At 47.6% G+C, this 25,002-nt stretch overlaps 2 protein-coding genes across 5 annotated transcripts in view; one reads left to right on the plus strand and one right to left on the minus strand.

Moving 5' to 3' along the window:
* MGME1 (mitochondrial genome maintenance exonuclease 1) overlaps positions 1 to 12,327 on the plus strand; it is a 40,253-nt gene extending 27,926 nt beyond the window's left edge. Inside the window, exon 7 of the mRNA XM_053313590.1 lies at positions 12,303 to 12,327. Within this exon, the coding sequence (XP_053169565.1) occupies positions 12,303 to 12,308 (6 nt within the window). The 3' untranslated portion in view covers positions 12,309 to 12,327. The remainder of the gene's footprint in view (positions 1 to 12,302) is intronic.
* OVOL2 (ovo like zinc finger 2) lies at positions 10,821 to 23,147 on the minus strand. Of its 4 annotated transcripts, XM_053313601.1 has the most exons (5): positions 23,063 to 23,147; positions 22,116 to 22,191; positions 13,408 to 13,583; positions 12,751 to 12,940; positions 10,821 to 11,930 (listed from the first exon to the last, which is right to left on the minus strand). In XM_053313601.1, the coding sequence occupies exons 2-5, from the start codon at positions 22,165 to 22,167 to the stop codon at positions 11,620 to 11,622; spliced, it is 729 nt and encodes a 242-aa protein (XP_053169576.1). In that variant the 5' UTR covers positions 22,168 to 22,191; positions 23,063 to 23,147; the 3' UTR covers positions 10,821 to 11,619. The 4 variants fall into 4 exon arrangements, with proteins under 4 accessions (XP_053169576.1, XP_053169575.1, XP_053169578.1 ...); XM_053313600.1 differs by lacking the exons at positions 22,116 to 22,191; positions 23,063 to 23,147 and adding an exon at positions 21,705 to 21,804; XM_053313603.1 differs by lacking the exons at positions 22,116 to 22,191; positions 23,063 to 23,147 and adding an exon at positions 17,178 to 17,193.
* Positions 23,148 to 25,002: the final 1,855 nt, after the last annotated feature.

Raw genomic sequence — 25,002 nt, forward strand, 5'->3', positions numbered from 1 at the left:
AAAAAATAGTGTGCTCTCTCTCTCTCTCACACACACACACACGCACAATTTCTGGCAATAAACACAATTCAATTAAACGAGAAATAAACTTTGGTTTATAGGAATAGTTATGGGTATGACTTGACTAGCAAGCCAGAGGTTGCCAGTTTGAATCCCCGCTGGTATGTTTCCCAGACTATGGGAAACACTTATATTGGCAAAAAGCGGGATGCACAACAAATAGAAGGAATGGGGTAAAAGACAGTCATTTATTCATTATTAGAGTTCAAATATTTGGGTTTATGCATGTGCAGAACTATTTGTTATACCATTGGTATTTGTTCTAGTTTTCTAGATTCTTGATTGATACGGTTTCATCACAATATAGCATCTTGAATTTGTTTCATGGATACATATGTCTTGCCTTCTTTCCTCCACATAGAGTTTTGGCCATTTTTACAGTATTAGCAGTGTTGCCGCCACCATTAGTAATTTTTATGGTCTCTGAGTATTTACTTTTGCATGGTGTCTTTTACCCCAAACACTTATATTGGGCAGCAGTGATATAGGAAGATGCTGAAAGGCATCATCTCATTCTGCGTGGGAGATGGCAATGGTAAACCCATCCTGTGTTCTACCAAAGACCCCTCCTGTATTCTAATAAAGCCAGGAGTTGACACCAACTCAGTGGCACACTTTATGCTTTATGGATGTGGCAACTTCAAATGAGTTCTAAAAAGTAAGTAAGTAAATTTGGCCCATGATGCCCAGTCTGAGAAATTATATGGGTCTACAAAATAATAACCACAATTTGGCTACATCTTCCATGCTCCATTCTACTACCTGTGTAGGCTGGTGGCAACAGCAAAAGCTGGGGATTAGTGTTACAGCAATGTTTAAGAAGAAGTTGGTAACATGTGCCTCTGAACTTATGGTCCATCCTCCTGAGACCAACACAGAAATGAACTCATAGGCTATGAAAAGAAATCATCATCAACTATATTATTAATTCTCCAAGACAGGCCATGCGTGGGGACATGGTAGAAAGGAGGCAATTGGCTGACAGAGTTTGCAAGCAGAAGCACCTGATTGGGCAGTGGCGATTCCATATGCAGACAGGGAGAAAGAGCCTGTGAGAGCAGAAGCACCATGGTGACTAGGCAGTGGGATTCCATATGCAGATAAGGAGGAGGAGCCTGTGGCACTGTGGTGATTGGGCAGTGGGGATTCCATTTGCAGATGAGGAGCCTATGATGGTTAAGGTCAGTTGGAATGCAACTGTTGCTGGTTGGAAGATGTTCTTGATTATAGAGGAGAGGAATCTATATATAGTGGTCTCTCGACTTACGAAGATAATCCGTTCCGAACGCACGTTTGTAGGTCGAAATTTTCGTAAGTCGAAAAGCTCATCCACGGAGGTCCGGAAACATTCGTAAGTCGAGGAAACCGCATTTAAAAATTTGTAGGTCGAGGAAGCCGCATCTAAACTGACAACGACTTCCAGTATTTTTTGTCGTTCGTAAGTCGAAATCTTCAGATGTCGAGTACTTCGTAAGTCGAGGGACCACTGTATATAAAAGGATAGCAGACAGGGGTCTGCAAAAAGACAGCTCGTGAGGGAGGGAGGAACCCCTTCAGGAGAAGGAGGATGCCATTGTGTGAATTAAATGAGGAAACAGGATGAACAAAATCTGTTAACTCAGGGAGGGAGGGAGAGAGAGAAAAAACACAAAGGGACGGGGAAGAGCGAGTGGAGGCGAGAGAAAGAGAAAAAGAAGGGAGGGGGAAGAGAGACAGAAGGAAGGGCAAGGGACGGGCCTGAGCCTATCATTAGCCTGAGGGGAATGAGCAGCCATGGCAGCACTAGCAGCAAGGAAGGGCCCAGTCAACCACTGCTGCTGTTTGGGGCTAATGAGGCCATTGTCAGAGGGAGGCAGGCAGGCAAGGGATGGGCCCGGGCCTGTCAGCAGCCTGAGGGGAACGAGCTGCCACAGTGGTGGCAGCAGCGAGGAACGGCCCAGTCAACCACTGCTGCTGCTCCTGGAGGGAGGAGCAGGAGCGGGGTTCATGTGAGGGTGTGGAGGTCTCTGGGGCTGCAGCTTGGCCAATAGACGGCAGCAATGCTGCAGCCACGACCAAGAAGGGTGAGGGGGATGGAAGCAACGGGATGGAGGAGGAGCAGGAGTGCCGCTCAGGAGAGGGTGGGAACATCTCTGAGGTGAGGAGATCAATCAAGTACTAACGCGCAGATGCTCCAGAGTGTGCAGGAGTTCCATCATTGAAGCGGAAAGAAATAATGGCGGCGGTCAGGATGCAGAGGTGGAGGGCTGGCAGGTGAAGCCCCTCTGGCCAGAAGAGGTGGGTGGACGGCGGGCGAAGCCCCACCGGCCAGGAAGAGGAGGCGGTAGTGGGGAGAAATAATGGTGGCGGCGAGGAGGTGGGCAGACGGCAGCCAAAGCCCTACCAGCCGGGAAGAGGAGGTGAGAGGCAGCAGCGGGATGGCCTGGCCCTGGCCCGTCCAATCGGGAGAGCTGCGGAGGGAGAGAGCTGTGGGGGGAGAGCAAGCAAGTGAGCTGCGGGGGGAAGCGAGCAAGCAATCTGCGGGGGGAAGTGAGCAAGCAATCTGCAGGGGGAGAGTGAGTGAGCTGCATGGGGGAGAGCAAGTGAGCGAGCAGCGGGGGTAGAGCGAGAGCGCTGCGGAGGGAGAGCAAGAGTGCTGCGGGGGGAAGAGAGAGAGCGGGCTGCATGGGAGAGAGAGAGCTGCATGGAAGAGAGACAGCTGTGGGGGGGAGAGAGTGAGCGAGCTGTGGGGGAGAGCGAGCAAGATGCGGGGGGAGAGTGAGCGAGCGAGCTGAGGGGAGAGCGAGCGAGCAATCTGCGGGGGGAGAGTGAGTGAGCTGCATGGGGGAGAGTGAGCGATCAGTGGGGGGAGAGCGAGAGCACTGCGGGGGGGGAGAGAGTGAGCGGCTGCAGGAGAGAGAGAGATCTGTGGCGGAGAGAGAGGGAGCTGCGGGGGAGAGAGAGCAAGCAATCTGTGGGGGAAGCGAGCGAGCAGCAGGGGAGGGAGTGAGCTGCATGGGGGAGAGCGAGCGAGCAGCAGGGGAGAGCGAGAGCGCTGTGGGGGGAGAGCGAGAGTGCTGTGGGGGGAGAGCGAGTGAGCGGGCTGTGGCGGAGAGAAAGAGAGCGGGCTGCCGGGGAGAGAGAGAGCTGCGGGGGAGAGAGAGTGAGCGAGTTGCAGGGGAGATAGTGCGAGCTGCGGGGGGAGAATGAGTGAGTTGCATGGGGGAGCGCAAGTGGGCGAGCAGTGGGGGAGAGCGAGAGCGCTGCAGGGGGGGAGAGTGAGCGGCTGCGGGGGAGACAGAGAGAGAGCTGCGGGGGAGATAGAGAGAGAGATGTGGGGGAGAGAGCGATCTGCGGGGGGAGCGAGCGAGCGATCTGCGGGGGGAGAGTGAGTGAGCTGCGTGGGGGAGAGTGAGCGAGTGCGCTGCGGGGGAGAGAGAGAGAGCTGTGGGGGAGAGAGAGAGAGCTGTGGGGGAGAGCGAGCGAGCGAGCTGCGGGGGGAGAGCACTGTGGGAGGAGAGTGAGCAAGCGAGATGCGGGGAAGAGCAAGCGAGCGAGATGCGGGGAGAGCGAGTGAACTAGCTGTGGGGGGGAGAGCAAGAGCACTGTGGGAGGAGAGTGAGCGAACGAGCTGCGGGGGGAGAGTGAGCGAGTGAGTGAGCTAAGGGGGGAGAGAGAGAGTGCTGTGGGGAGAGCAAGTGAGAGAGCCAGCTGTGGGGGGAGAGCGAGCGAGCGAGCTGTGGGGGGAGAGTGAGTGAGCGAGCTGTGGGGGGAGAGTGAGTGAGCGAGCTGTGGGGGGAGAGCGAGCGAGTGAGAGCACTGCGGGAGGATGCTACAGGCTCAGTGTACAACTGCACAGATGCTCTGTGCAGTGACAGCTAGTCTATATTATTAATTCTCCAAGATGGGCCATGTGTGGGGACATGGCAGAAAGGAGGTGATTGGCTGACAGCGCACGAGAGTTCGGAAGGGAGCAGCCGGAGAGGAGTGTGAAACCCAGGGAGTTTGCTGGCTGGAGTCGTGAAGTGGGGAGTTTGGGGATTGGGGACGGAGTTTGTGGAGGGCTGCAACATAAAGCGCCATGGAAATTGGCAGAAGGGGATGGGTGGCGGTTCGCCACCTCAGAACATGCCAATGAGCTGGAGGCCGGAATGTCACACCTGCCATTGGGAGGGAGTTTGCGTTGGGCCACATCAGCAAGCGCTAGCAAGTTCGGCAGAAGGGGGCAGCTGGCGGTTGGCCGCCTCAGAATGCATTGCTATTGTCTGCTCGCCACACCTGCCGGAGGGGAAATGGAGACTGAAGGACAGTTGGACAATGACAGGTCGACACAGATGAGCGAGAGAGTTGTGTGGGGGAGAGCGAGCGAGAGAGTTGTGGGGGGAGAGCGAGCGAGAGAGTTGTGGGGGGAGAGCGAGCGAGAGAGTTGTGGGGGGAGAGCGAGCGAGATAGTTGTGGGGGGAGAGCGAGAGAGATAGTTGGGGGGAGAGCGAGCGAGAGAGTTGGGGGGACAAGGTGAGAGAGAGAGAGTTGTGAGGGGAGAGATCAAGAGAGGGAGTTGTGTGGGGGGAGAGCGAGCGAGAGAGTTGTGTGGGGGGAGAGCGAGCGAGAGAGTTGTGGGGGGGGAGAGCAAGCGAGAGAGTTGTGTGGGGGAAGAGCAAGCGAGAGAGTTGTGTGGGGAGAACAAGCAAGTGAGTTGTGTGAGGGGAGAGCGAGCGAGAGAGTTGTGTGTGGAGAGTGAGAGTGAGAGAGAGTTGTGTGTGGGGAGAGAGCGAGCGAGAGAGGTGTGTGGGGAGGGGGGAGAGCGAGTGAGAGAGTTGTGTGGGGAGGGGGGAGAGCGAGCGAGAGAGTTGTGTGGGGAGGGGGGAGAGCGAGCGAGAGAGTTGTGTGGGGAGGGGGGAGAGTGAGCAAGATAGTTGTTTGTGGGGGGAGAGTGAGCGAGAGAGTTGTGTGTGTAGGAGAGTGAGCGAGAGAGTTGCGTGGGGGGAAAGTGAGTGAGAGAGTTGTGTTTGTGGGGGTGCCACAGGCTCATTGCACGACCGCACAGATGCTCTGTGCAGGGTCAGCTAGTAATTACTAATTACTCAATAATCACTAGATCGATGTTTTTCAAACCAGCAAAATATATCAGTCCCATATGAACTTTAATTTGGGGTGAATGCTAAAAAGACATCAAATATTTAAAAATATACATTATCTACAAACTTCTTTGTAGGAGTTAAAAACTTAACAGCTGTATCTTGGCCATTTTGTAACAAATTTACACCAAATTTGGAGGAGTGGTGTCTCTTGTCCCCAAGTTGATGTGTGCGTAATTTCAGAGGGATTGGGTGGAAACCTATGACATTCTAAGCAATAGAATATAAATTTCCTGGCCTATTATTGTAAGATGATGAAAACACTCCTCATCTTAAACTGGCATGACTGTGCTGGTATAATACCACATTTGGACAACAAGTTATCAAAATGGTATTATACCAGCACAATCTATTAGATGCTTGAGGGCTGATACAAAGAGGTAGCTGGAGGTCAATTAGAAATTCCAGCCACCAGGGCGTATGCTTTTTCCTGAAGTGTTATCCATAGCTGCTGAGCTTTACACATACACACAGCCTTACAGAATCTATATTGTTGTGTAGTTGGTGGCAGGATATGGTCACTTCACACAGTAGGTCTATTCACACAACAATTTGGGAGTGGGTTGGAGGATTAGTCATCTCCCCGCAATTGTGAGCAATTGTATCGCTCACAAGCAATACCTCAGTTTTGGTCAGAAAACCCACTGTTGAGATAGGGAGCAGGTAGTTCTCCAAACCTTCCCAGCATGCTTTGCAGTACTAGTAAACTGTAAAGCCTCATTACACCAGCAGCTGCCCTCTAACTGGCCATGAAGAAGCAGCCTGACTGAAGCCATTCTAGCTACAAGATCATAGGATGTGCTTTGCGGAATGGCACATTCATGGATGGCAGCCCTTGTAGCCACAGCTTTCTATTGTTTTCAAGCCTGCTGGGTTCTGGTGGCTGAGTACAAGAGGTAAATGGATTCACTTGACCAGAAAAGCAAGATGGGAGAATCTCTCTCTCTTCCTACCTTGGTTAAGCGCAGGGTAAAAGAAATGTGCTACCCTGCTTTGAACAACCTGGGTTGGAGTGATTCACATAATCATGCAGACCAGGGTAGAATGCCTTCTTGTCAGCAATCTGGCCACCTGGTAGGGAAGTCTAGGATGATAGTTCACAAAAGACCTGCTGCCTCAGACTGCCGCGCCTGCTCTGAGACATCAACTGGACCTGCCTCAGCCGTCTCTTGGGAACCAACAGCCGGGCTCTGCCCCTCAGGCACCCCTGCATCAGCTGAAGGGCTGTCAGCATCCCCTTCCTCCTCAATATCTGAGATCGAGGGCGTGACACTTCTACCCTGATTCTGATGATTGTTTGAACATGCCTGTTATGTATTACTAACAGATCTGGCGCAGAACGTCTGTGCCCTCTTCCCCCAGGCATCTCTGATGCCTGCCCCCCCCCCCCCCCGGTTTCTGGCTAGCTTTCAAGCTGGCCCATCCCCTCCCCTTCTACCACCGCCTCCTCACCCTGGCGGCTGGACCCACCGCTGCCTCTTCACTGCTGCTGTTGCCTCCCCACTGCGGCTGGGCCCGCTGCTGCCACCACCTCCCCGCTGTGGCCGGGCCCGCCGCTGTCGCATCCCTGCCACAGTCGGGCCTACTGCAGCCACCACCATCTCCCCGCCACGGCTGTCCCCAATGTGACCGGGCCTGTCGCCGCCTTGCCTGCTTCTCCTCGCTGCCATGAGTCCAGCGAACAGCCTCCCTCGCCGGCACGCATAGCCTCGCCACATCCCTATGCATGGCTGGTGGCTGGCTAAGAGAATTAAGTATAATGATTAGCTGAGCCAAATGAAGCCTGACTTTCCTAAGTGTTAAGCTATGCTTTACAGATATAATTGTTCTAAGTTTTACAACAGCCTTGTAAAGTAACTGCTGTTACTGTTTGTGTTTTCCTGCTGGTAGGCTGACTTTGAGATGATTGTCATTTTGCCTAAAGCCAGTGAGTTCATAAGACCAGTGAGTTTTTAACTGGATGCGCCCTAGTTTGTAGTTTAGTAATCACACTGTCATGGTACTGCCAGTATAGTTAGGATGAAGCATTGTTTTAGTATGTGACCATTTTAAGCCCTGAACAATCTATTGGTTATAAAATCAAAGCCATCTGCAAAATCTGCTTGCTGATTTGCAGACATCAGCAAGGGGACAAGTGATACCATCACTCCAAACCTGGTGCAGACCTAAATCAGATAAAAGTTCAAACTAGCTCAACATCCTGTTTAACACAGTGTCCATTTAGATCTTTTGGGGGGAAACTGAGGAAATGCAGAAAGGAAACACCACCATTCAACTTTCCCCCATGAGCAACTGGACTGGGGTAGACTACCTTTGAACATGAAGGTACTACATCTGATGTAAACTGCCATCTACGGGGAACTGGAATTCTGCCTTTGAACTGCTGGGCCCATAACCCTATTAGAGGTTGTTGATTTTTACCCACAATAGGTAAAACAGCAGAGCACTAAGGAATGAGCACACACTCCAGTTACAGAGTAGGTAGCAGAGGATGGTTGGGATATTGCAGCTGTTTAGAGAAAACACATGGAGATCCTTGTAGAACTAAATACTAAATATTTATTGGTTAAATACACTTGGATAGGAAAGACCTATATCTAATCTAAAGGACTACATAGTGGATAGGTAAGGAGAGAGAGGGTTTTTTTTCCATCTGCTCTCTAGGAGGAAAGGAAGGATTGTGACTCAGCACAGGAAGTGCTGCAGAGTCAGTTCAGGGGTCATAGAGTCGGGACAGATAGGGAGACCCTGACTCACTGTCTCTACTCCCAATGCCCCTAGTGGTCATTAGGACAGTTGGTGCAAAAGGTCGATGCACTGGAACTTCATCTCCAACAGAGATACATCAGACAGAAATTCATGAGATGTGTCTGTGGGGACTGATTGGGGACATCATTCCAGTGGCTGGATTGGAGTGGCTGGATTGGGGACATGCTGAATTTCTGACTGGACAATTAATATATAGGTGAGCTGTCGTGTTGGTTGATCTACATTGGATCAGGCCCTGGTTTTAAGACACTTAGTGGAAAAGTATACCAACAATTCCTCCTTCTTTTACGTGGCATTTATTGATTCCAAAGCCGCTTTTGATTCTATCCCTAGATCTCAACTCTGGAGCAAATTGGCCAATACCTCACTGAGAGTAAAGTGTAATAATAAAGGCCACTTGTCTGAACCTGTTGCTGTGCAGAAGGGGGTTAAGCAAGGATGTATTTTAGCTCCCTTTCTGTTTAATTTTTACATTAATTTCTTAACACACACACACCCCAACAACCCTGACATCCACCAGCCTAAGCTAGCTGGTAGACCCATCTCGATTTTACTTTATGCCGATGACGAGGCCATACTATCAAGAATGCTAGTTGGTATGTGGAGGGCGCTACGAAAACTCACATAGTTCTGTGAAGATCAGTCGCTTGTTATAAATATTATTATTATTATTATTATTATTATTATTATTATTATTATTATTAATTTGATTTCTATACCACCCTTCCAAAAATGGCTCAGGGCGGTTTACAAAGAAAAATAACAAAAGACCAAGGTCATGGTATTTGCCAAGTGACCAAAAGACACATAAATGGCAAATTAATGGGTGCAGGGTCAAGCAGGTAAGTAACTGGGTCTAGTTTTCCATGAAAAAGGTTCACAGGGCCCACAATGTGAATGCGTGGCAGCAACTGCACAGCAGAGTGCATCTGCTGCACTCAAATTCTTTCACACTAATGGGGGACATCACATCCCTGTGGCAGTTAGGGTGTATCAGGCTAAAATACTGGTACAAATGTTGTACGGGGTTCAGATCTGTCCCACCTGTAATTTTAAGCCCTTAGAAGTGGTGCAATCTGGATTTCTTCATGCCATTTTTCAAGTCCCCAGATGCATATAGAATGCTATCTTGCATTTAGAAACAACGTTGACCAGAGTTGAGGCACAGGCTTGGCTTAGTACATTTAACTACTGGCTTAAATTATACTTGGCCCCTTGTTTCTGAATGATGAGTTTCATTCATCCTGGTGCAAGAGCCTCTATGACAATTTGGGCAGATATGGCTTCTCACCGCAATATTTATTGGCTTTGGGTCATGATGCTGCCAAATAAATTATTAAACAGCGTGTGGCAGATGTGGAGAAGCAATTGGATAAAGTCTGGTTATCACCAGTAGCACTTTAGGTGGCTTTTCAAACTAACCTCAGCCAGCTGCATACCTCATCCACTTGACCACCTTAAACCAGAGGAGAGGAGAGCCTTTTTGTTGGTGCAGTTTAATGCCTTGCCTTCTGCCGTTTTGGATGGCAGATTTAAGGGGATACTGCTAAGGAACTGGTTATGTCCATGTGGTTTGGGTGACATTGAGTCTATCTTACATGTTCTTTTACACTGTGCCTATTATAGAGGCATTCATACTATCTGGATCGAACCATTTTTTAAAAATAGGCCTGGTCAATCAGAAGAGTATTATATCTCCTGTCTTTTGTAGGATCAGCATGCAGTTGTCACAGTGGGGATAGCAAGATTCTGTGCAGCAGCCTGTAAACTGAGATGGGAACAACTTAGTAGTAACTGAGATTTTTGCATAACCTGATGTGGTGTTATCAAGTTTTACTGTTTTTGTTTTGTTTTATGCTGATTTATATTTTGGTGTGTATGTTGACTGGTCATTAACCGTAATAAATTTAATATATAGGTGACATTTGGGGAAGCATTGTGCCTTGCAGAGATGCACCAGGCAGAAATTCATCAGAGAAATCCCTAGGAAGTGATTGGAGAAGCTGCACTTACTGAATTTCTGCCTGGATGTATCCCTCCCCAACAGAGGCGTATCCAGGGAAAATAGCGCCTAGGGCAAGCATTGAAATTGCACCCCCTGTCCAAACATCTGACACCCATCTTTCAGATAACTTTACCATAATATCAGCTGAAAAATACAAGTCTGAAGGTCACATACAAGTCACATATCTGAATATGTGTACAGTGACTTATATTATTATTATTATTATTTTTAAATTACCTGTAGCCCCTTTGGGGGGCTTCCTAAAGGCTGTGGCTGGGGGTCTGCAAAGGTCCCCCCTCCCCCCTGCTGGCCTCTAGGGCCTCACAGGGACCATTTGAGCATGTGCAGTGGCCATTTTTTAATTAATTTATTTTTTAAAAAAAATGGCAGCTGAAAACAAAATGGCCACCATGCATACTCAAGTGGCCTCTGTGAGGCCTGGTATGGCCTAGGGCCTCACAAAGGCCATTTGAGCATGCACGGTGGCCATTTTGTTTTTGGCAGGCTTTAAAAAAAAAAATTTAAGAAATGGCGCCCCTTCAAGTGGAGCCCAGGGCACATGCCCTGCCTGCCCCACCCTGCTCCCCAACCCAATATCCAGATGAAAGACCAAGGCTCCCTGTGAGTGCATGGAGCCTTGTTTCTTAAGTGAGCATAAAATATGAGACAACAGAATTTACAGCTTTTATGGCATGGAAGTTAAGGTGGGCATCTTAACCTGCAATTTCCATGCTTTCTAGAGCATGAGTGAAAATGGCAAGCATCATAACTCTCATCTTAACTGAAAGTTTTTGGATAATATTAATTCAAGATCCATTACTGGCATCCGTTTTTAACAAAAGTGTTTTGTAAAATACTCAAACTATTATTACATTTTTATTTTTCAAAGACACTTGTGGGATGTCAGTATACAAACACAAGGATTGAGGAAACTGAACACAAAATTTTACAGATAGAAATATTACATTGTGTTCTGTACTACTAATTTCCTTAGAAAGATTTCACTCATGTTCAAAAATTCAGAAGACTTATGAGTCCAGATAACTGTAGTTTAAGCACTAAGATTTCCAACTCTCCTGAGAAACTCAGACCCTTTGACTCAGGAGGAAAAGTTAAGGAGCTAAAGCAGGCCTGCTCAATTTAGGCCTCCCATAATCCTCAGCCACAGTGGCCAATAGCCAGGAATTATGGGAGTTGTAGGCCAACATCTTCAGGAGGTCCGAAGTTGAGCAGCCCTGAGCTAAAGGATGGTACCTGGCAAATCAGGAGGTAGAGTTGGATAGGCAGGAGGATAGCATCTGACAAATTAGGGAAGGAGCCTGGTGCCTGATTAACAAGGGCAAATAGTAAAAACTTGAGAGCCAAGCAGATAATAACCAGTCTTCTTTATCCTGAGATGTTGCTCCTTCCCTTCCCCTGGAGACCCTATGCCCATTGACTTAAGCTGAAAACCTAACATACTGGTCAGATGCTGAGACTTGGCAACCCTAGATCTAATGCATGTAAACTTCAATGTATTTGGCTTCCACAATCCACTAAAGCAGGGGTTGGCAACTTTGGCTCTCCAGCTGTTGTTGAACTAAAACTCTCATAAATTGTGGCTGAGGGTAATGGAAGTTGTAGTTCAACAGCTGGAGAGCCAAGGTTGCCTGTCCCTGCACTAAAGCATTATTGATCAACTTGGTTCTCTTTGAGATTCATATCTGCTGGAGAGGTCTGTTTGTTTTTCAAAACAGCTGCAAGTTTTTTTGATGTTTTCTTCAAAAAAGCACTTCCAGGATGAATGCTCCTGATGTGCACATACAAGTCCTCTTGGGTTGGGCCTGTGTAGCCACAGTCTTCACAAACATACAGTTTATCTCTCCGTTGCTTGTAGGCGTATTGTTGCTGTATTCCATGGATCTTCTTAAGGTGGGATTCCAGGGAACAACGCTGGGTAAAGGCTTTGTTGCAGATCTCGCATTTATATGGACGAATTCCTACAATGTACCATTAGGTGTTTTAGGAAACACATTTTAAAAAGAACACACAGCATTTAACCCTCCAAATCCATCTCCAGACTACAAACTGTAACCAATACCTAGGACCAGCCCAACTATGAAGCAGGGAGAAGTGGTTGCTGGGATGCTTCAAGCAACAGATTGCTGGCCAATTTTCAGAGGCAGCACAGCAGCCCACCCAGCACCCCAGTCCATGGATGGCCTGCAGAGGAAGGCAGGCAAAACGGTATCATGCTGTTTCTTAGCAACTCATAGTTGCATGTAAACCGTGCTTCTGTGAGGGCATGGAAAAAGCAGCATCCTAGTAATCTTGGTTTTCAGTTTTAAAAAGTAAAATTTTATCTCTTATAGCTGTGAAGATATGATTGGAAGTGTGTGGACAATAAGCCTACTAACTGCAGGAGCCAGTGAGGTGACTGAATAAATGAGGTAAATTTTCTGAATAAATGAGGTGAATTTTCCAGTTTCTGCATGATTTCTCCTTTTATCAAAATCAGATTGTGAAAATGTTAAGAGTTGCAGAATTATGGAAATAAGAAAAATGTGACCAATTGATATATGATACATACAAAAATGTGCAGAATTCAGCTTCCCAGCACAGAATTTTGACTGTTGGGGTGCTTTTTTTAAAAAAGCATGGATTGCATGCAGCCTTGAGGAAACATGATGGTTTCTGTGCGGTACTCAACCATGAGCAAATGTTCTATTCTTTCTTGTGACTGTCATGCATATTCTGAAGAGATAAAAAGCCCATCAAGTTTTTAATCAAATAATACCTCTTGTTAAGATTTGTTCTTACCTGTATGTGTCCTTACGTGTCTTTTCAGATCAAAGGTGTCATTGAATCCTTTCCCACAGAAGGTGCACAAGTGTCTCTTCACTTGGCTGTGACACTTTATGTGGCGATTGAGCATACGCTGCAAACGAAATCCTTTGCCACATAACTTACAATTGTGTATCAAAGCATCACTGCAGGTGCCAGTGGTGAACTAAGTGAGGGACATAAAATAGGGTTTTAGAGTCACAGGATCAAGGTAGTACTTCCAAATATTACCTAAACTCAGGGGTGGCTCTTCCATGTGGTGAAATGAGCCAATGGCCCCAGCCAGTGCCTGTGCCATGGGGGCAGCAAGTGTGTGTGTGTGAATGCTCCCGCTGCCCATTTCTTCACCTGCTTGTCGCTGCCACTCCCTGGCTCCTAGCTGCACCACTGCTCTCCCTTCCTGTCCCCACAACCTTGTGTTCCAGCCCAGCCCTCTGACATAGCAGCCCCACTCACCACACTGTCCTTCCCCAACTGCCTTACCTACTGGCATGCCAGGGTTTTAAACTGTAGATTGGCAGCAAAGGAAGCAAGAACAGATCTGTATAAATCAGATCATAGGCATAAGGAAGGAATATTTCTTAAACATATGGGGTCTGCATTCCCCAAGAGAGACTACTAAACAGTCCATACCTTGATTTTGGATCTGACTGTGGGACGGCTCACTGTCAAATTCAGAAGTGTCTCCTCTGTTGTAGACTCAGGAGCTGAGGTGTTGGTAGTCTCTGTGTCCCTATTGCTGCTGCTACTGCTCTCCAAGCTGCAGCTGTCTTCACTACGATAATTCAGGAGCACACACTTTATCTCTCCTGGTAAGAGAACCAAGAAACATGGGCTTATTAGCAGCAACAGGGGACTTTCATGGTTTTGACAGTAGATATTTATCCAATAGGTCCCTATAAATGTGCTCTAAGTACTGGTTTGAACAAGTATTTACAGTGCATGTATAGGAGCACATATATAGGGGCCATTCAGATGAACAGGCGTCCCCCACCCCCCATGATAAAGGGCATTGGGACGTCCACAGAAGACATCACAACTAACATGCTCTTGGCACATCCTTTTCATAATCACATGTGCTGGGGGCTATATCATCCAATCTGGCCCACTATGATGTTCTGCCAGGGCTAAGGATCTGAATGTTGCTGGGTGGTTTACAACAAAACAATAAAAACAACAGACAAAAAGATTAACACATTACCACAATTACCAGAGGCGCAAGTTTTGGGCAGTATAGAAATGTACTAAATAAATAAATAATAAAATTTAAAAAGTTAAAATTAAAGCTTGACCTCTGGTGTTGACTATTGACTCCCTGCTTGGCTTTGCCTCTGGTACATTCCTGACCTTTGGCTACCAGTTTTGATCCCTGAGGCCCGACTGGCTGCCTGGCTCTCCTGGTCCCAGTTTCTAGCCTTGAACCACTTAGCAGCTGCTCACAACTCAGCCCTGACACAGAGCACTAAAAGCATCAGCAACTAAACAGTCAGCAAATACCTACCTAAAGAGATGTTTTTACAACTTGATGAAAGGCTGCTAGAAAGGTTAGTCTGCCAGGTCACAAGGGGAGAGAGTTTTGCAACCTCAAGGAGCACAACTGAGAAGGCCCTGTCCCAAGTCATCCCTACCTGAACTTTTGATAGTGGGACCTAGAGCAGGAACCCTCCTGTTGATCTCAGTGAGCAAATTGATATGGGGAAGGTGGTCCTTCAAGTACCCTGGTCCCAAACTATTTAAGCATTTAAAGGCAATAACTAGCAACTTAAATTGTGACTGATAAATAATTGTGAGCCAATGAAGATGATACAGCAGGGGAGTCACTAGACCTCTGTGTTGAGCTCTTAATAAGCCACTTTTTAATCTTTTTGCACCAACAGACCCCACCAGATCCTCAATGGACCCTCACCCCATTTATATACTGAGGCTATTCACATGAACGTGCAAAACAGGGCTAAAGATGCCCAGCCCGGTTTTGCACACACTTGTGAACCACTGGGATTGGGCCTGATCAAAAAGGGGTTAGGAAACAGGATTAACACTCTCCTAACCCTGTATTGGCAATCCTGTGTCAGCCACGGTTGCTTGCAGATCCCTATGTTGCTTGCAGCTGTGGCTGGCAGATGCGGATGGATCCCAGTAATGCACAGCGCCAGGGGTGTAACTATAATAGGGCAAGGCGAGACAGTTGTCTGGGGGCCCACTGCCTTGGCCCCCCCCAGCGGCAAGTCACATGACTGACTTGCCCAGCTGCACACCTGCCTGGGCTTCCTTCAGTTGTATTCATCCTCCAAAACTGATGTGAGTGTTAAGACCTGGAGCTACCAGAACAGCATGTCTTTCTCTTCAGTGAGTGGGGGTCCATTTTAAAACCTTGTCTCTGGGCCCACTCCAACCTTGCTACGCCCCTGCACAGCGCACTTGCATGGTGCATTACTAGAGCTCCGGGGGGCAGGGTGACATGGGGCAGGGCATCTTGGCACCTCAAACCCCAGAGCTACTGGCAAGAGCCAGTGCTTGTCTGAGTGGGCGATCCGCCCACCAAGGAGCGGTTCTTTCAGCGACTGCTCATCTACAGGGAAGGTAAGTTTAACCCGCCTTCCCTGTAGACTGCACACTAGGCCTTCTCACAGATTGTGAGAAGAGGCTTAATATTTCCATAGACCACCTGAACCTACCAAATGGATGGGATCCGAGGAGTGGAGCAGGAAAGCACTGGCAGCAAAGCAGGAAATTGAGAGATAGCTCTGGGCCCTTTTCATATGCTTTGCTGGAAAATAAAGGAATACTCTTACCAAGAGAGCCTGTTTGGGGGCTCCCCCAAGGAGTACCCCTCTAAATTTGAAACTACAAGCCTCTAGTTACCACTGTTTTGCACTCTGGATCTCATGAGACCGTGAGATTTCCATTTTGTTTCGCCTCTAGCTAACTCAAAGGGCATGTCACTTTGGCTCATAGCTTGGGAGAAGGATCATTTAGGTCAAGTTCAAAGCACAGGACTGCAGGAAGTCCTCCCCGCGCTGCCAACCCCCTGATAACTCACAGGTGGGAAGCTGGAGTAGGCCTGAGTTAATCAAGAATAAGCCAAATATTCTTCCTATGTTGGCACAATGGATCAGGTCAAGATAGCAACTTAATTCGGAAATTCAAGCCAAATTGCCTCCAAGCTGTAAGAGTCGTCTGTAACTTGTTGGTCTTGCTAGTTAAATATTGGTGCTCTTAACCATTATTTTATCTTCCTATACCACAACACCCTTCAATAAATCTCATTTTATTTTGAACTTTAACCTCTCCATTCAGTTCTTTCAGCGACTGAAGCTTTGAACAAACTTTTTCTGAAGGTGGGACTGCTCCATTCCAAGCTAGCTAATTTGCTGTCCACAAGCCTAAAACATAGCTCAGAGTTCCTGCCAATCCCCTGAGAGCAATATGAGCAGTGGGGAGCAGTGTGGCGGTTTGCAGGGAGAGCGGTCTTGACCCGCTCTCCCCGCACACGAGCACGCAGCTTGCCCTGGGTGGCCAGATTGGCTACCCACATGATTACTGGCTCCATCATGGAGCCGGTAAGGGTGGCTGGGATTGGAGGCCAGAAGTCCCAGAATGCCCCGTGAAAGTGCGTGGGGCGTTCTGGGGAGCCCCTCAATGCCAGGAGGCTTGTTGTAGCCTCCCGGTCGGGGGTCTCCTTGTGAGTCAGCATGGCATGGAGCTGCACTGTGGCAACACACGACCAGGTAAACGGGGTTAGCAGAGCATTCGGGGATTAAGAGGGCTTGCCATTGGGAGCCGTGCAGCTCCTGGCAGTTCATATGCGTGGTGGAAACTGGGTTGGGTTCCCTTTGCCCCATTTCCATCACATGTGACAATAGCCTATACATATAGAGGGAGGGGTGTGTGTGTGTATACATGCACACACGCGCATAAATAAATAAATGAATATATATATATATATATATATATATATATATATATATATATATATATATTTCACAGAACACCTTCCAGGTGGAGGCCAAAGTTGTATAGGCCTGGTCTAGCTGTTGCATTTTAGACTAGCTTAGTTTCCAAGCACTTTTCAGGGGCAGCCCACATAGATTGCATTACAATATGAGGTGGTATCATGTAGGACTTTATAGAACGTTACCATTTTAGATCCCAGATTGCACCAATAAGCCAATACTAAGGCTGTGCATTTATTTTGGGAGAAATACCAAACTGCTATGAGTAGAAGCCATTTTGTTCTATATGGCATTAATCTAAGCTGAAAGTAATGGCCATAAACCAGTCCTGGGGGAGGAGCAATCCATTTAAGCATTCATCGATGCATTATCCCCTTTGTTTCAATTCCTACAGCTACTATTTTTACTGTATAAATGTATATACTTTCCGGCGAGCCCAGCTGTCCTTACCTACGAGGACAGAGTGGTGAGGGGGCCCGAGAAGACAGGAGGAAGCAGAGGAAAGACTGCCAATGGGCAGGGACTCAGCTCCAGTGGAGGAGGGGCAGAGCCCTGAAAGAGCTGAAGGGGAGGCACACGAGGATATCAGCAGCATGCCTCCCAAAGGGAGGGGGTCTGAGCAGGAGGGAGAAGGGAGAGAGACATTGGAAGCAGCTGTAAAGGGTAGACAATTACAGGGAATAAAGAGGTGTGTTGGCCCCGTAATTGAGGGCGGGAGATGCATAGCCTGTGAGGAGGCATATAAGGAGCTGTCCAGGGATGAGAGGCTGGAAGGTGACGAGTGTCAGGGGCCCTCGGAGAAGGGCAGACACAAGGAGCAAGCAACCTGGGACAGAGGAGGCACAGGGTGATGGTCAACCCCTTCCCTGTCCCTGCTCTAAGGCCGAACCCAGTAAGCCTAGCCAGGCTTGGTAAAGGGGACAGGGACGTTTAGCTGGACATATACCATCTTTTCAACAAACATTCTCAAAGCATTTTACATCACAAATAAATAATGCAAGGATGGAGGCAGGGAGAGTGAGCTGGAGTCATATTGATAGTGGAAACTCGCCATCTGTGAATTTGCACATTCTTGCACAAGTGTCCATGAAGATGTGGACACCATGGAGAAGCCTCAAATCACAGAATAGGAAGCAGAGGGGGGTGCAGAACTATAAAGCTATGGAAAACATGCAGTCTCTATGTTCTTATGTTGGGTTACATCACAAGGGAGAAGAATAAGAAGTTGAAATTGTGCTTGGTACTTTGCTTTATGCAACAACAAAAAGGAGAGAGATTAGTATTCTTTTGGATTTTAATTTCAATAGAATTTAAGAACAGCCCTGCTGGATCAGGTGCAATGGCCCATGGCCCATCTAGTCCAGCATCCTGTTTCACACAGTCACACAGGCTCACCAGATGCCGCTGGAAGCCTACAGGCAGGAGTTGAGGGCATGCCCTCCTTCCTGCTGTTACTCCCCTGCAACTGGTACTCAGAGGCATCCTGCCTTTGGGGCTGGAGGTGGCCTACTGCCCTCTGACTAGTAACTGATGATAGACCTCTCCTCCCCTCTTAAAAACATCTAGGTTGTTGGCTGTCACGACATCTTGTGGCAGAGAATTCCACAAGTTATTCATGCGTTGTGTGAAAAAGTAAGTACTTTTCTAGGACCAACCTAGAAATCTAGGACCAACTGTTTGTTGGTCCTAGATTTCCTGGCAATTATTTTCATGGGATGACCCCTGGTTCTAGTGTTATGTGAGAGGTAGAATAATTTCTATCCACTTTCTCCACACCATGCTTGATTTTATAGACCTCTGTCATGATTTTATAGACCTCTGTTATAGACTGCAGTTGTCTTTTTTCTAAACTAAATAGCCCCAAGTGTTGTAGCCTTGCCTCATAAGAAAGGTGCTCTAGGCCCCTGATCATCTTGGTTGCCCTCTTCTGCACCTTTTGCAGTTCTACAATGTCCTTTTTTAGATGTAGTGACCAGAATTGTACACATTACTCCAAGCGTGGCCACACCATAGTTTTGTATAAGGGCATTATAATATTAGCCATTTTATTTTCAATTTCCTTCCTAATGATCCCTAGCATGGAATTGGCCTTTTTCACAGCTGCCGCACATTGAGTCAACACTTTCAATGACCACGACCACCAAGATCTCTCTCCTGGTCAGTCACCAACAGCTCAGATCCCATCAGCATATACTTGGGGTTTTTCGTCCCAATATGCATCACTTTACACTTGCCAACATTGAACTGCATTTGCCATTTTGTCGCCCACTCCCCCAGTTTGGAGAGATCCTTTTGGAGCTCGTCACAATCCATTTTGGATTTCACTACCTGAAAGCGTTTGGTATCATCTGCAAGTTTGGCCACCTCGCTGCTTACCCCTGCTTCTCGAACATGTATGAATAAATTAAAAGGCACTGGTCCCAGTACAGATCTCTGGGGGACTCCACTTCTTACTTCCCTCCATTGTGAAAACTCTCCATTTATACCTACCCTCTGTTTCCTTTCTTTAGACCAGTTAGCAACCCACACGTGTACTTGTCCCCTTATCCCATGACCGCTAAGTTTTCTCAGGAGTCTTTGATGAGGAACTTTGTCAAAAGCTTTTTGGAAGTCCAGGTATACTATGTCAACCGGCTCACCTTGATCCACACACTTGTTGACACTCTCAAAGAACTCCAAAAGGTTTGTGAGGCAAGATTTCCCTTTGCGGAAGCCATGCTGGTTCTCTCCCAGCTGGGCCTGTTCTTCTATGTGCTTTACAATTTTATCCTGGAACAGATGTTAAGCTAACCGGCCTGTAATTTCCTGGATCGCCCCTGGATCTCTTTTTGAAAACCGGTGTTACATTTGCTACTTTCCAGTCCTCCGGTACAGAGCCTGATTGCAGGGATAAGTTATATATTTTAGCAAGGAGGTTTTAGCCTACTTACCAGAGTCCCTAATAACATCTGTGTTCATAGTCTGATACAAACCAAATTCACATCATAGTACAGACACTGTGAAACATTGGTTTAACTTCCTCCTGATGACTCAACCCCCATTAAAATGCAGGCTGTAACATTTTGATCTATATGGCATTTTTGAGCTATCACAAAATGCATTATTGTAGGTCGCCAGGAGTCCAAACCGACTTGATGGCACACTTTTCCTTTAGTCTAGCCATAAAGGTCACTAGCTCTTCAACTGTGAGAAAAGTGGATCTGTAAACCACGTTTGCAACAAATCAGAGTGCAGGTTTCAGGGCAATGGGAGGGGGTATGGGGCCCCAGTGAGACGTAATAGTGGCAGCATGGAGGTGCAGGGACCCGGTAGTGTGGATATACCTGCCTGAAATCTCTCCCCTCTCACTGCTGCCTGCTAGAGCGTGGCTCCCACCCACCACAGCAGCCATCCTCCAACTCAGTTTGCCAGCATGTGCTAGTTTGCCAAAGAGAGTGCACTGCGAGGCCCAGCTGAGTTGGAGGGCAACTGCAGGTGCAAGTTGCACTCCAGGCCTGCAGTGGTGGGAAATATCTGCACCACTACCAGAGTGCAGCTCTCACTCAGTGTAGCAGCCACTCTATAACCCAGCCAGCCACATGGTGCACATACACTGAGGACAGGGAGATTCCAGCTTGGAATCTCCCTGCAGCAGTTGTGAACTGGGGTGGGGGGTAGGGGTGATGCCCTTATTGGGCAACCCGTATGGAGAACAGTGTGCAAAAGGTTGGCAATTTTAACTTGTCTAGAGCAGCAAACAACCTCGTCAACTGGTGGGCCCTGAGCTGGGGCTGGTCAGAACAAAGGCATTAAAAAGCATTGTTTTATTTTGGGGTGGGTTCCCACAGCACAGAAAAGAGACAGGTGATGTCTCAGGCAGCTAATAATTGTAATCTGGAATTTAGATAGCCAGAGGAGTTTACAGAGTTTTAAATCACTCCAATCAGGCCAGCCAAAACTCTCCTTCCTGCATGTTGCTACTGCCACAACCACTGCTACTGTTCAGATTTTCCAACAGCTTAATTGTGCAGCACACACAACACAGTCATTCTCCTTGTTCTGGCATGTGTTTTGTGTGCAGTTGCAGGAAGGGGTGGTAACTTGAATTGTGTGCACACAGATCTCTCGGGTGGGGTGGGGGGAACAGGTTGGAGATTCTTAAGAGGTGATGTACACTATTATTAGTACATCCAGAGTTATTCTTGCATAAGAACAAATCTCACCAGTTTTTCGGAAAGCTAGGAGGAGTCTGGGAAAGGGAGAGGACACAAATAGTCTCAGATTATGTGATGTGTGTATAAATGTCTTTCCCTTGCAAAGGCTACTGCACTGATATTTGGTACCTTGGAATCCCAATCTATCTGAAATAATCTAACCGCAGGATTCCAACCATGTTAACCAAAGGTAAAGCCTTCTGAAATCATGGGACTGACTTCTGAGTTAGCAGATTGGGCTGCAATCTGATTCATATTCACTTAGCAGTAAGCTCCATTGAACTGAAGTTTTTTTTTCTAAGCAAACATCCATCTGAACTGCACAGTGTTCCAAACCCACCCCCACCAAAGTGTTATTTTCCTCCTGTGAAGTTTGTTCTCAGACTCGCAGGTCACTGGTCAGGAATTAGCCACTGGGAAAACAAACTTCAAATTATATGTAGTGCCTGAGCATATGCAGTGTTTTTCGTGTCTCTCAGCCAGGGATTTCAAGTAGGGCCTCCAGCTAAATATAATCCAAGTGGAAATAATAATAACAAAATAATAATAATTATTATGACGATAAAACATCAATAGTTTCACTACTGTCCCTGGAAGCCTGTCCCATGTACAAGTACCCTAGTGGTTTAGATGTTGACAGGAAAAGACACATTTTCACTCTGCACAGATTGCACTGGGTGGGTTTGAATTCAGCAAGGCTGGGCTCACTCCTTTCCAGGAACCAGTTTAATGCAAGGGGGTGGTGTTAATAGAGGTAAGATGTGTGCAAATTCCTCTGTCTTACCTGGGACGTACGTGTCCGCTCTCTCTTCATCCGGTAGCTCATCCCAGCTGCGGCTGGCAGGCAACTGGTTCTTCCTCTTTACAAGGAAGACTCTGGGCATGGTGAGCACTAGGACTTCACCTTTACTTCTTATAGTTTTCCTCTCTGGAATCTCCACCCTTTCCAATGGTTTTAGGCAGGGCACGTTTGCAATCTGAAGCAGCTTCTGCTTAGAGCAGCGCCCTTACCACACACACACACCGAAAGCTGCTGATATTTCCCTGGAAATAGGAGCAAGAGGCCACACGCAGTAGCAGGAGGCGCCCCCTCACCCCCCAAAGTTTCATAAGGTGTGGGAGCAGAGACACCACCAGGAAACTTGGGAAGGAGCATGCGTGCTGCAAACATAACGGTGTCAACAAGCTTCTGTACCTGTCTGACCGGTTGGAGCAGCTCTGCTTTGTTCCAACCCTTCCTTAGACATGAATGTTTTCAAAGAATGTAACGTCTGAAAATAAGAAGGAAGAAAATGCCCAAGATTGTAGACTCCTCTCCCCATATTACCTCCACACTCAGAAGGAGCAAGCACCCCATTTCTGCCCAGCAGCATAGATTCCCCAGAAACCTGGATTCAGCCTTGTGTCCCCATATTTCTGTTTGTTCCTTTGTGCATGACATCTTTTTCTAATATATGTGAGTGCAGTTGTAGAGTACAAACTCACAAACAAATTTCCTGTTAGACATAAACACAGACCTCTGTAAATGGGCTGTGGGATGTGTGTGTGTACACACCCTGTACATTCCACTCTCATGCGACGGAACTCAAATCTGCCATTTGAAGCCAGCCAGCTGCAGGCATTTTTTGCTGTCTGCTTTGCTTGTCATGATCTTCAGATATATCTGCCTCTTCTCCTGAGCTTAGCAATGGAGATGCCTCCAAGCATTGGAGTGGGTGGGACAAATACACTTCACTAACCAATATGTGTAGCAGGTTATCTAGATGAAACATGATAGCCTCTTCCCAACTTTAATTGAGAGGGGAGAAAGAGCAATTCCCCCGTTCAATTTTAGACAGAACTGTAAGGTGGTGCATCTTTGGCAAGGCCTCCAAACTGTTTTCTGTAGGTCTGGTAATGAAAACAGTTCAAACAAAGCTGGAAAAAATCCTTCAGATAATTGGGGAAAAAAATTAGGGCAATTTCCCATATGGCCATAGTTAATAGTGTGCACAGTGGGAGGGAATGGTCCCTTTCCTGAATATTTAGCTGTCATTAAAAAAGAAGTAAGTAAGTATCTGGCTCCTTCACCTATGAAGATATATAAGGAAAAATTGTGGTTTGTATTATGCCCATTGCTCAGTTAAGAGGTAGGCCTATTACATGTTCTGGTGATGTTTCCAATGAGCTTTCTGCAGTCCTCAAGATCTCCTTCCTGATTCAGCTAATTTAGATCCCATCTGTATATAGAGAGCTCTTCCCTGAATTCTACTGAAGAAAAAAAGAGATGTAAATAAATATGTTAGGAGTTGTTGATCCTACTCACTAGTAGGTGAGGCTCATCCTTGACTGGGCAAAGTCATTTTGCATAGATTACACGTATAGGAAAGGATAAGCAATTGGGAAGTATGACTTTCTTTCACACAACACACTCACAAACAAAATCTTCAAAATATATAATAGATTACTCATTTACATTGAATCTTGTCTGCCTTTAACTCAGTTTGGTAAGACCATTCTATGTTCAGAGGCAATATATCTCTGTGAAATGTGGGCTACTCTGGCACCCCTAAATTCAGATCGCAAGCCTTAGTTAAGCAGTCCCCAGGAGAAAATTCAGCCACAGATTTAATGGTCCAAATAAAGATATATTTTATTGATTACAATGAAGAGGCATAGCATCTAAGAACACAGATGAGTATTCTCACATTACAAAGAACATGCTAGATAGTACTGGTGTCTAGGCAAAAATAACTTAAGCTTTATTTTAAGCTATAATAACTAAAGTTATTATAGTAAATAATAATAACAATATAGTAAATAATAATAGTATAATAATAATATAGTAAATAATCCTATATAATAAAAGGCTAAGTGAGTGGCCGTGGCCTTGGAACGTTGGGGATCTGCGTCCCTGCCTCCCTGGGCTGTTCTGGGCCTGCGCAAAGCGCAGGCCCAGAACAGCCCAAGGGAGACAGGACCGCAGACACCAGTGTCCCAAAGCCACGGGCGGCCATTAGCCAGCAAACACCCAACCTCTTGCCGCGGTCCCACGGGCGGCCATTACGGGCCAATCGCTGCCCGCCCACCCGCTTTGCCAACAAACACCCGACCTCTCGCCGCGGCCCCACGGGCGCCCATTACAGGCCAATCGCTGCCCGCCCGCCCGCCACCACCGTCCCAGACCCACCGGCGGCCATTTCGGCCCAATCCCCGGTCCTCTTTTCAAGCCCCCACGGACGGCCACTTCAACCCAAATGCTGCCGCTGGCCGCCCGCCCACCCTCCTTCCCGACTCCTGCGTCCCCAGTCCTCCTTTCACAGCCCCACAGGCGGCCATTTCCACCCAAATACTGCCGATGGCCGCCCGCCCGCCCTCCCTCCCTCCCTCCTCCCTCCCTCCTCCCGAGTCCTCCTTACCCCGGCCATGTCCGTCGGGCGAAAAACTCTTAAAATTCAGTGAGAGAGAGGAGCTCGCAAGCAGAGCTCCTCTCTTTGCAACGGCTCTGCCCGAACTGACACTATGGCCGTAAAGGACGCAATAGGCGTCCTTTGCGTCCAAACTGACAGTACGGGCAGAGGCTTTGCAAGAGAGAGGAGCTCTGCTTGCGAGCTCCTCTCTCACACTGAGTTTTAAGAGTTTTTCGCCCGACGGACATAGCCGGGGTAAGGAGGGCTCGGCAGTTGGGAGGGAGGGCGGGAGGGTGGGCAGCCCACGGCAATGTTGGGTGGGAAATGGCCGCCTATGGGGCCGTGCAAGGAGGACCTGGGATTGGTCCGTTAACTAACTAGCGCCCGTTATTTCAACGGGCTTAACAATACTAGTAATATAATAATAGGGCTATTATTATAGCCCTATAATAAAGTTATTATAGGGCGGGCCCGAGTACTCACCCAGTCAGCGAGCCAAAAAGAAGGAGGCAATACAGCCCCCGGGTACAGGCAGAGTTAGCTGGGACCCTATACAGTTGACAGGGAGAGCCAGGACACACAGGCACTCACAGACCGTGGATGGGCCAGCATGGCCCAACAGGTTCCCTCCTGGTGGCAAAGAGGAGAATGCAGGGCCTCAACACCTTGCAAGACAGGCAACAGATGAAGGAG

Source organism: Hemicordylus capensis, chromosome 4, assembly GCF_027244095.1.
Source record: "Hemicordylus capensis ecotype Gifberg chromosome 4, rHemCap1.1.pri, whole genome shotgun sequence".
NCBI lineage: Eukaryota > Metazoa > Chordata > Lepidosauria > Squamata > Cordylidae > Hemicordylus > Hemicordylus capensis.

Bases quoted from the DNA above. Each gene is read 5' to 3' on its own strand.
- OVOL2 (XM_053313600.1), bottom strand. From the start codon at position 21,804: ATGCCCAGAGTCTTCCTTGTAAAGAGGAAGAACCAGTTGCCTGCCAGC. The intron at 12,941-13,407 runs GTATGGACTGTT...TCCCTCACTTAG, and splicing joins CAGTCAGATCCAAAATCAAG to TTCACCACTGGCACCTGCAG. The intron at 11,931-12,750 runs GTAAGAACAAAT...GGTACATTGTAG, and splicing joins ACACGTAAGGACACATACAG to GAATTCGTCCATATAAATGC.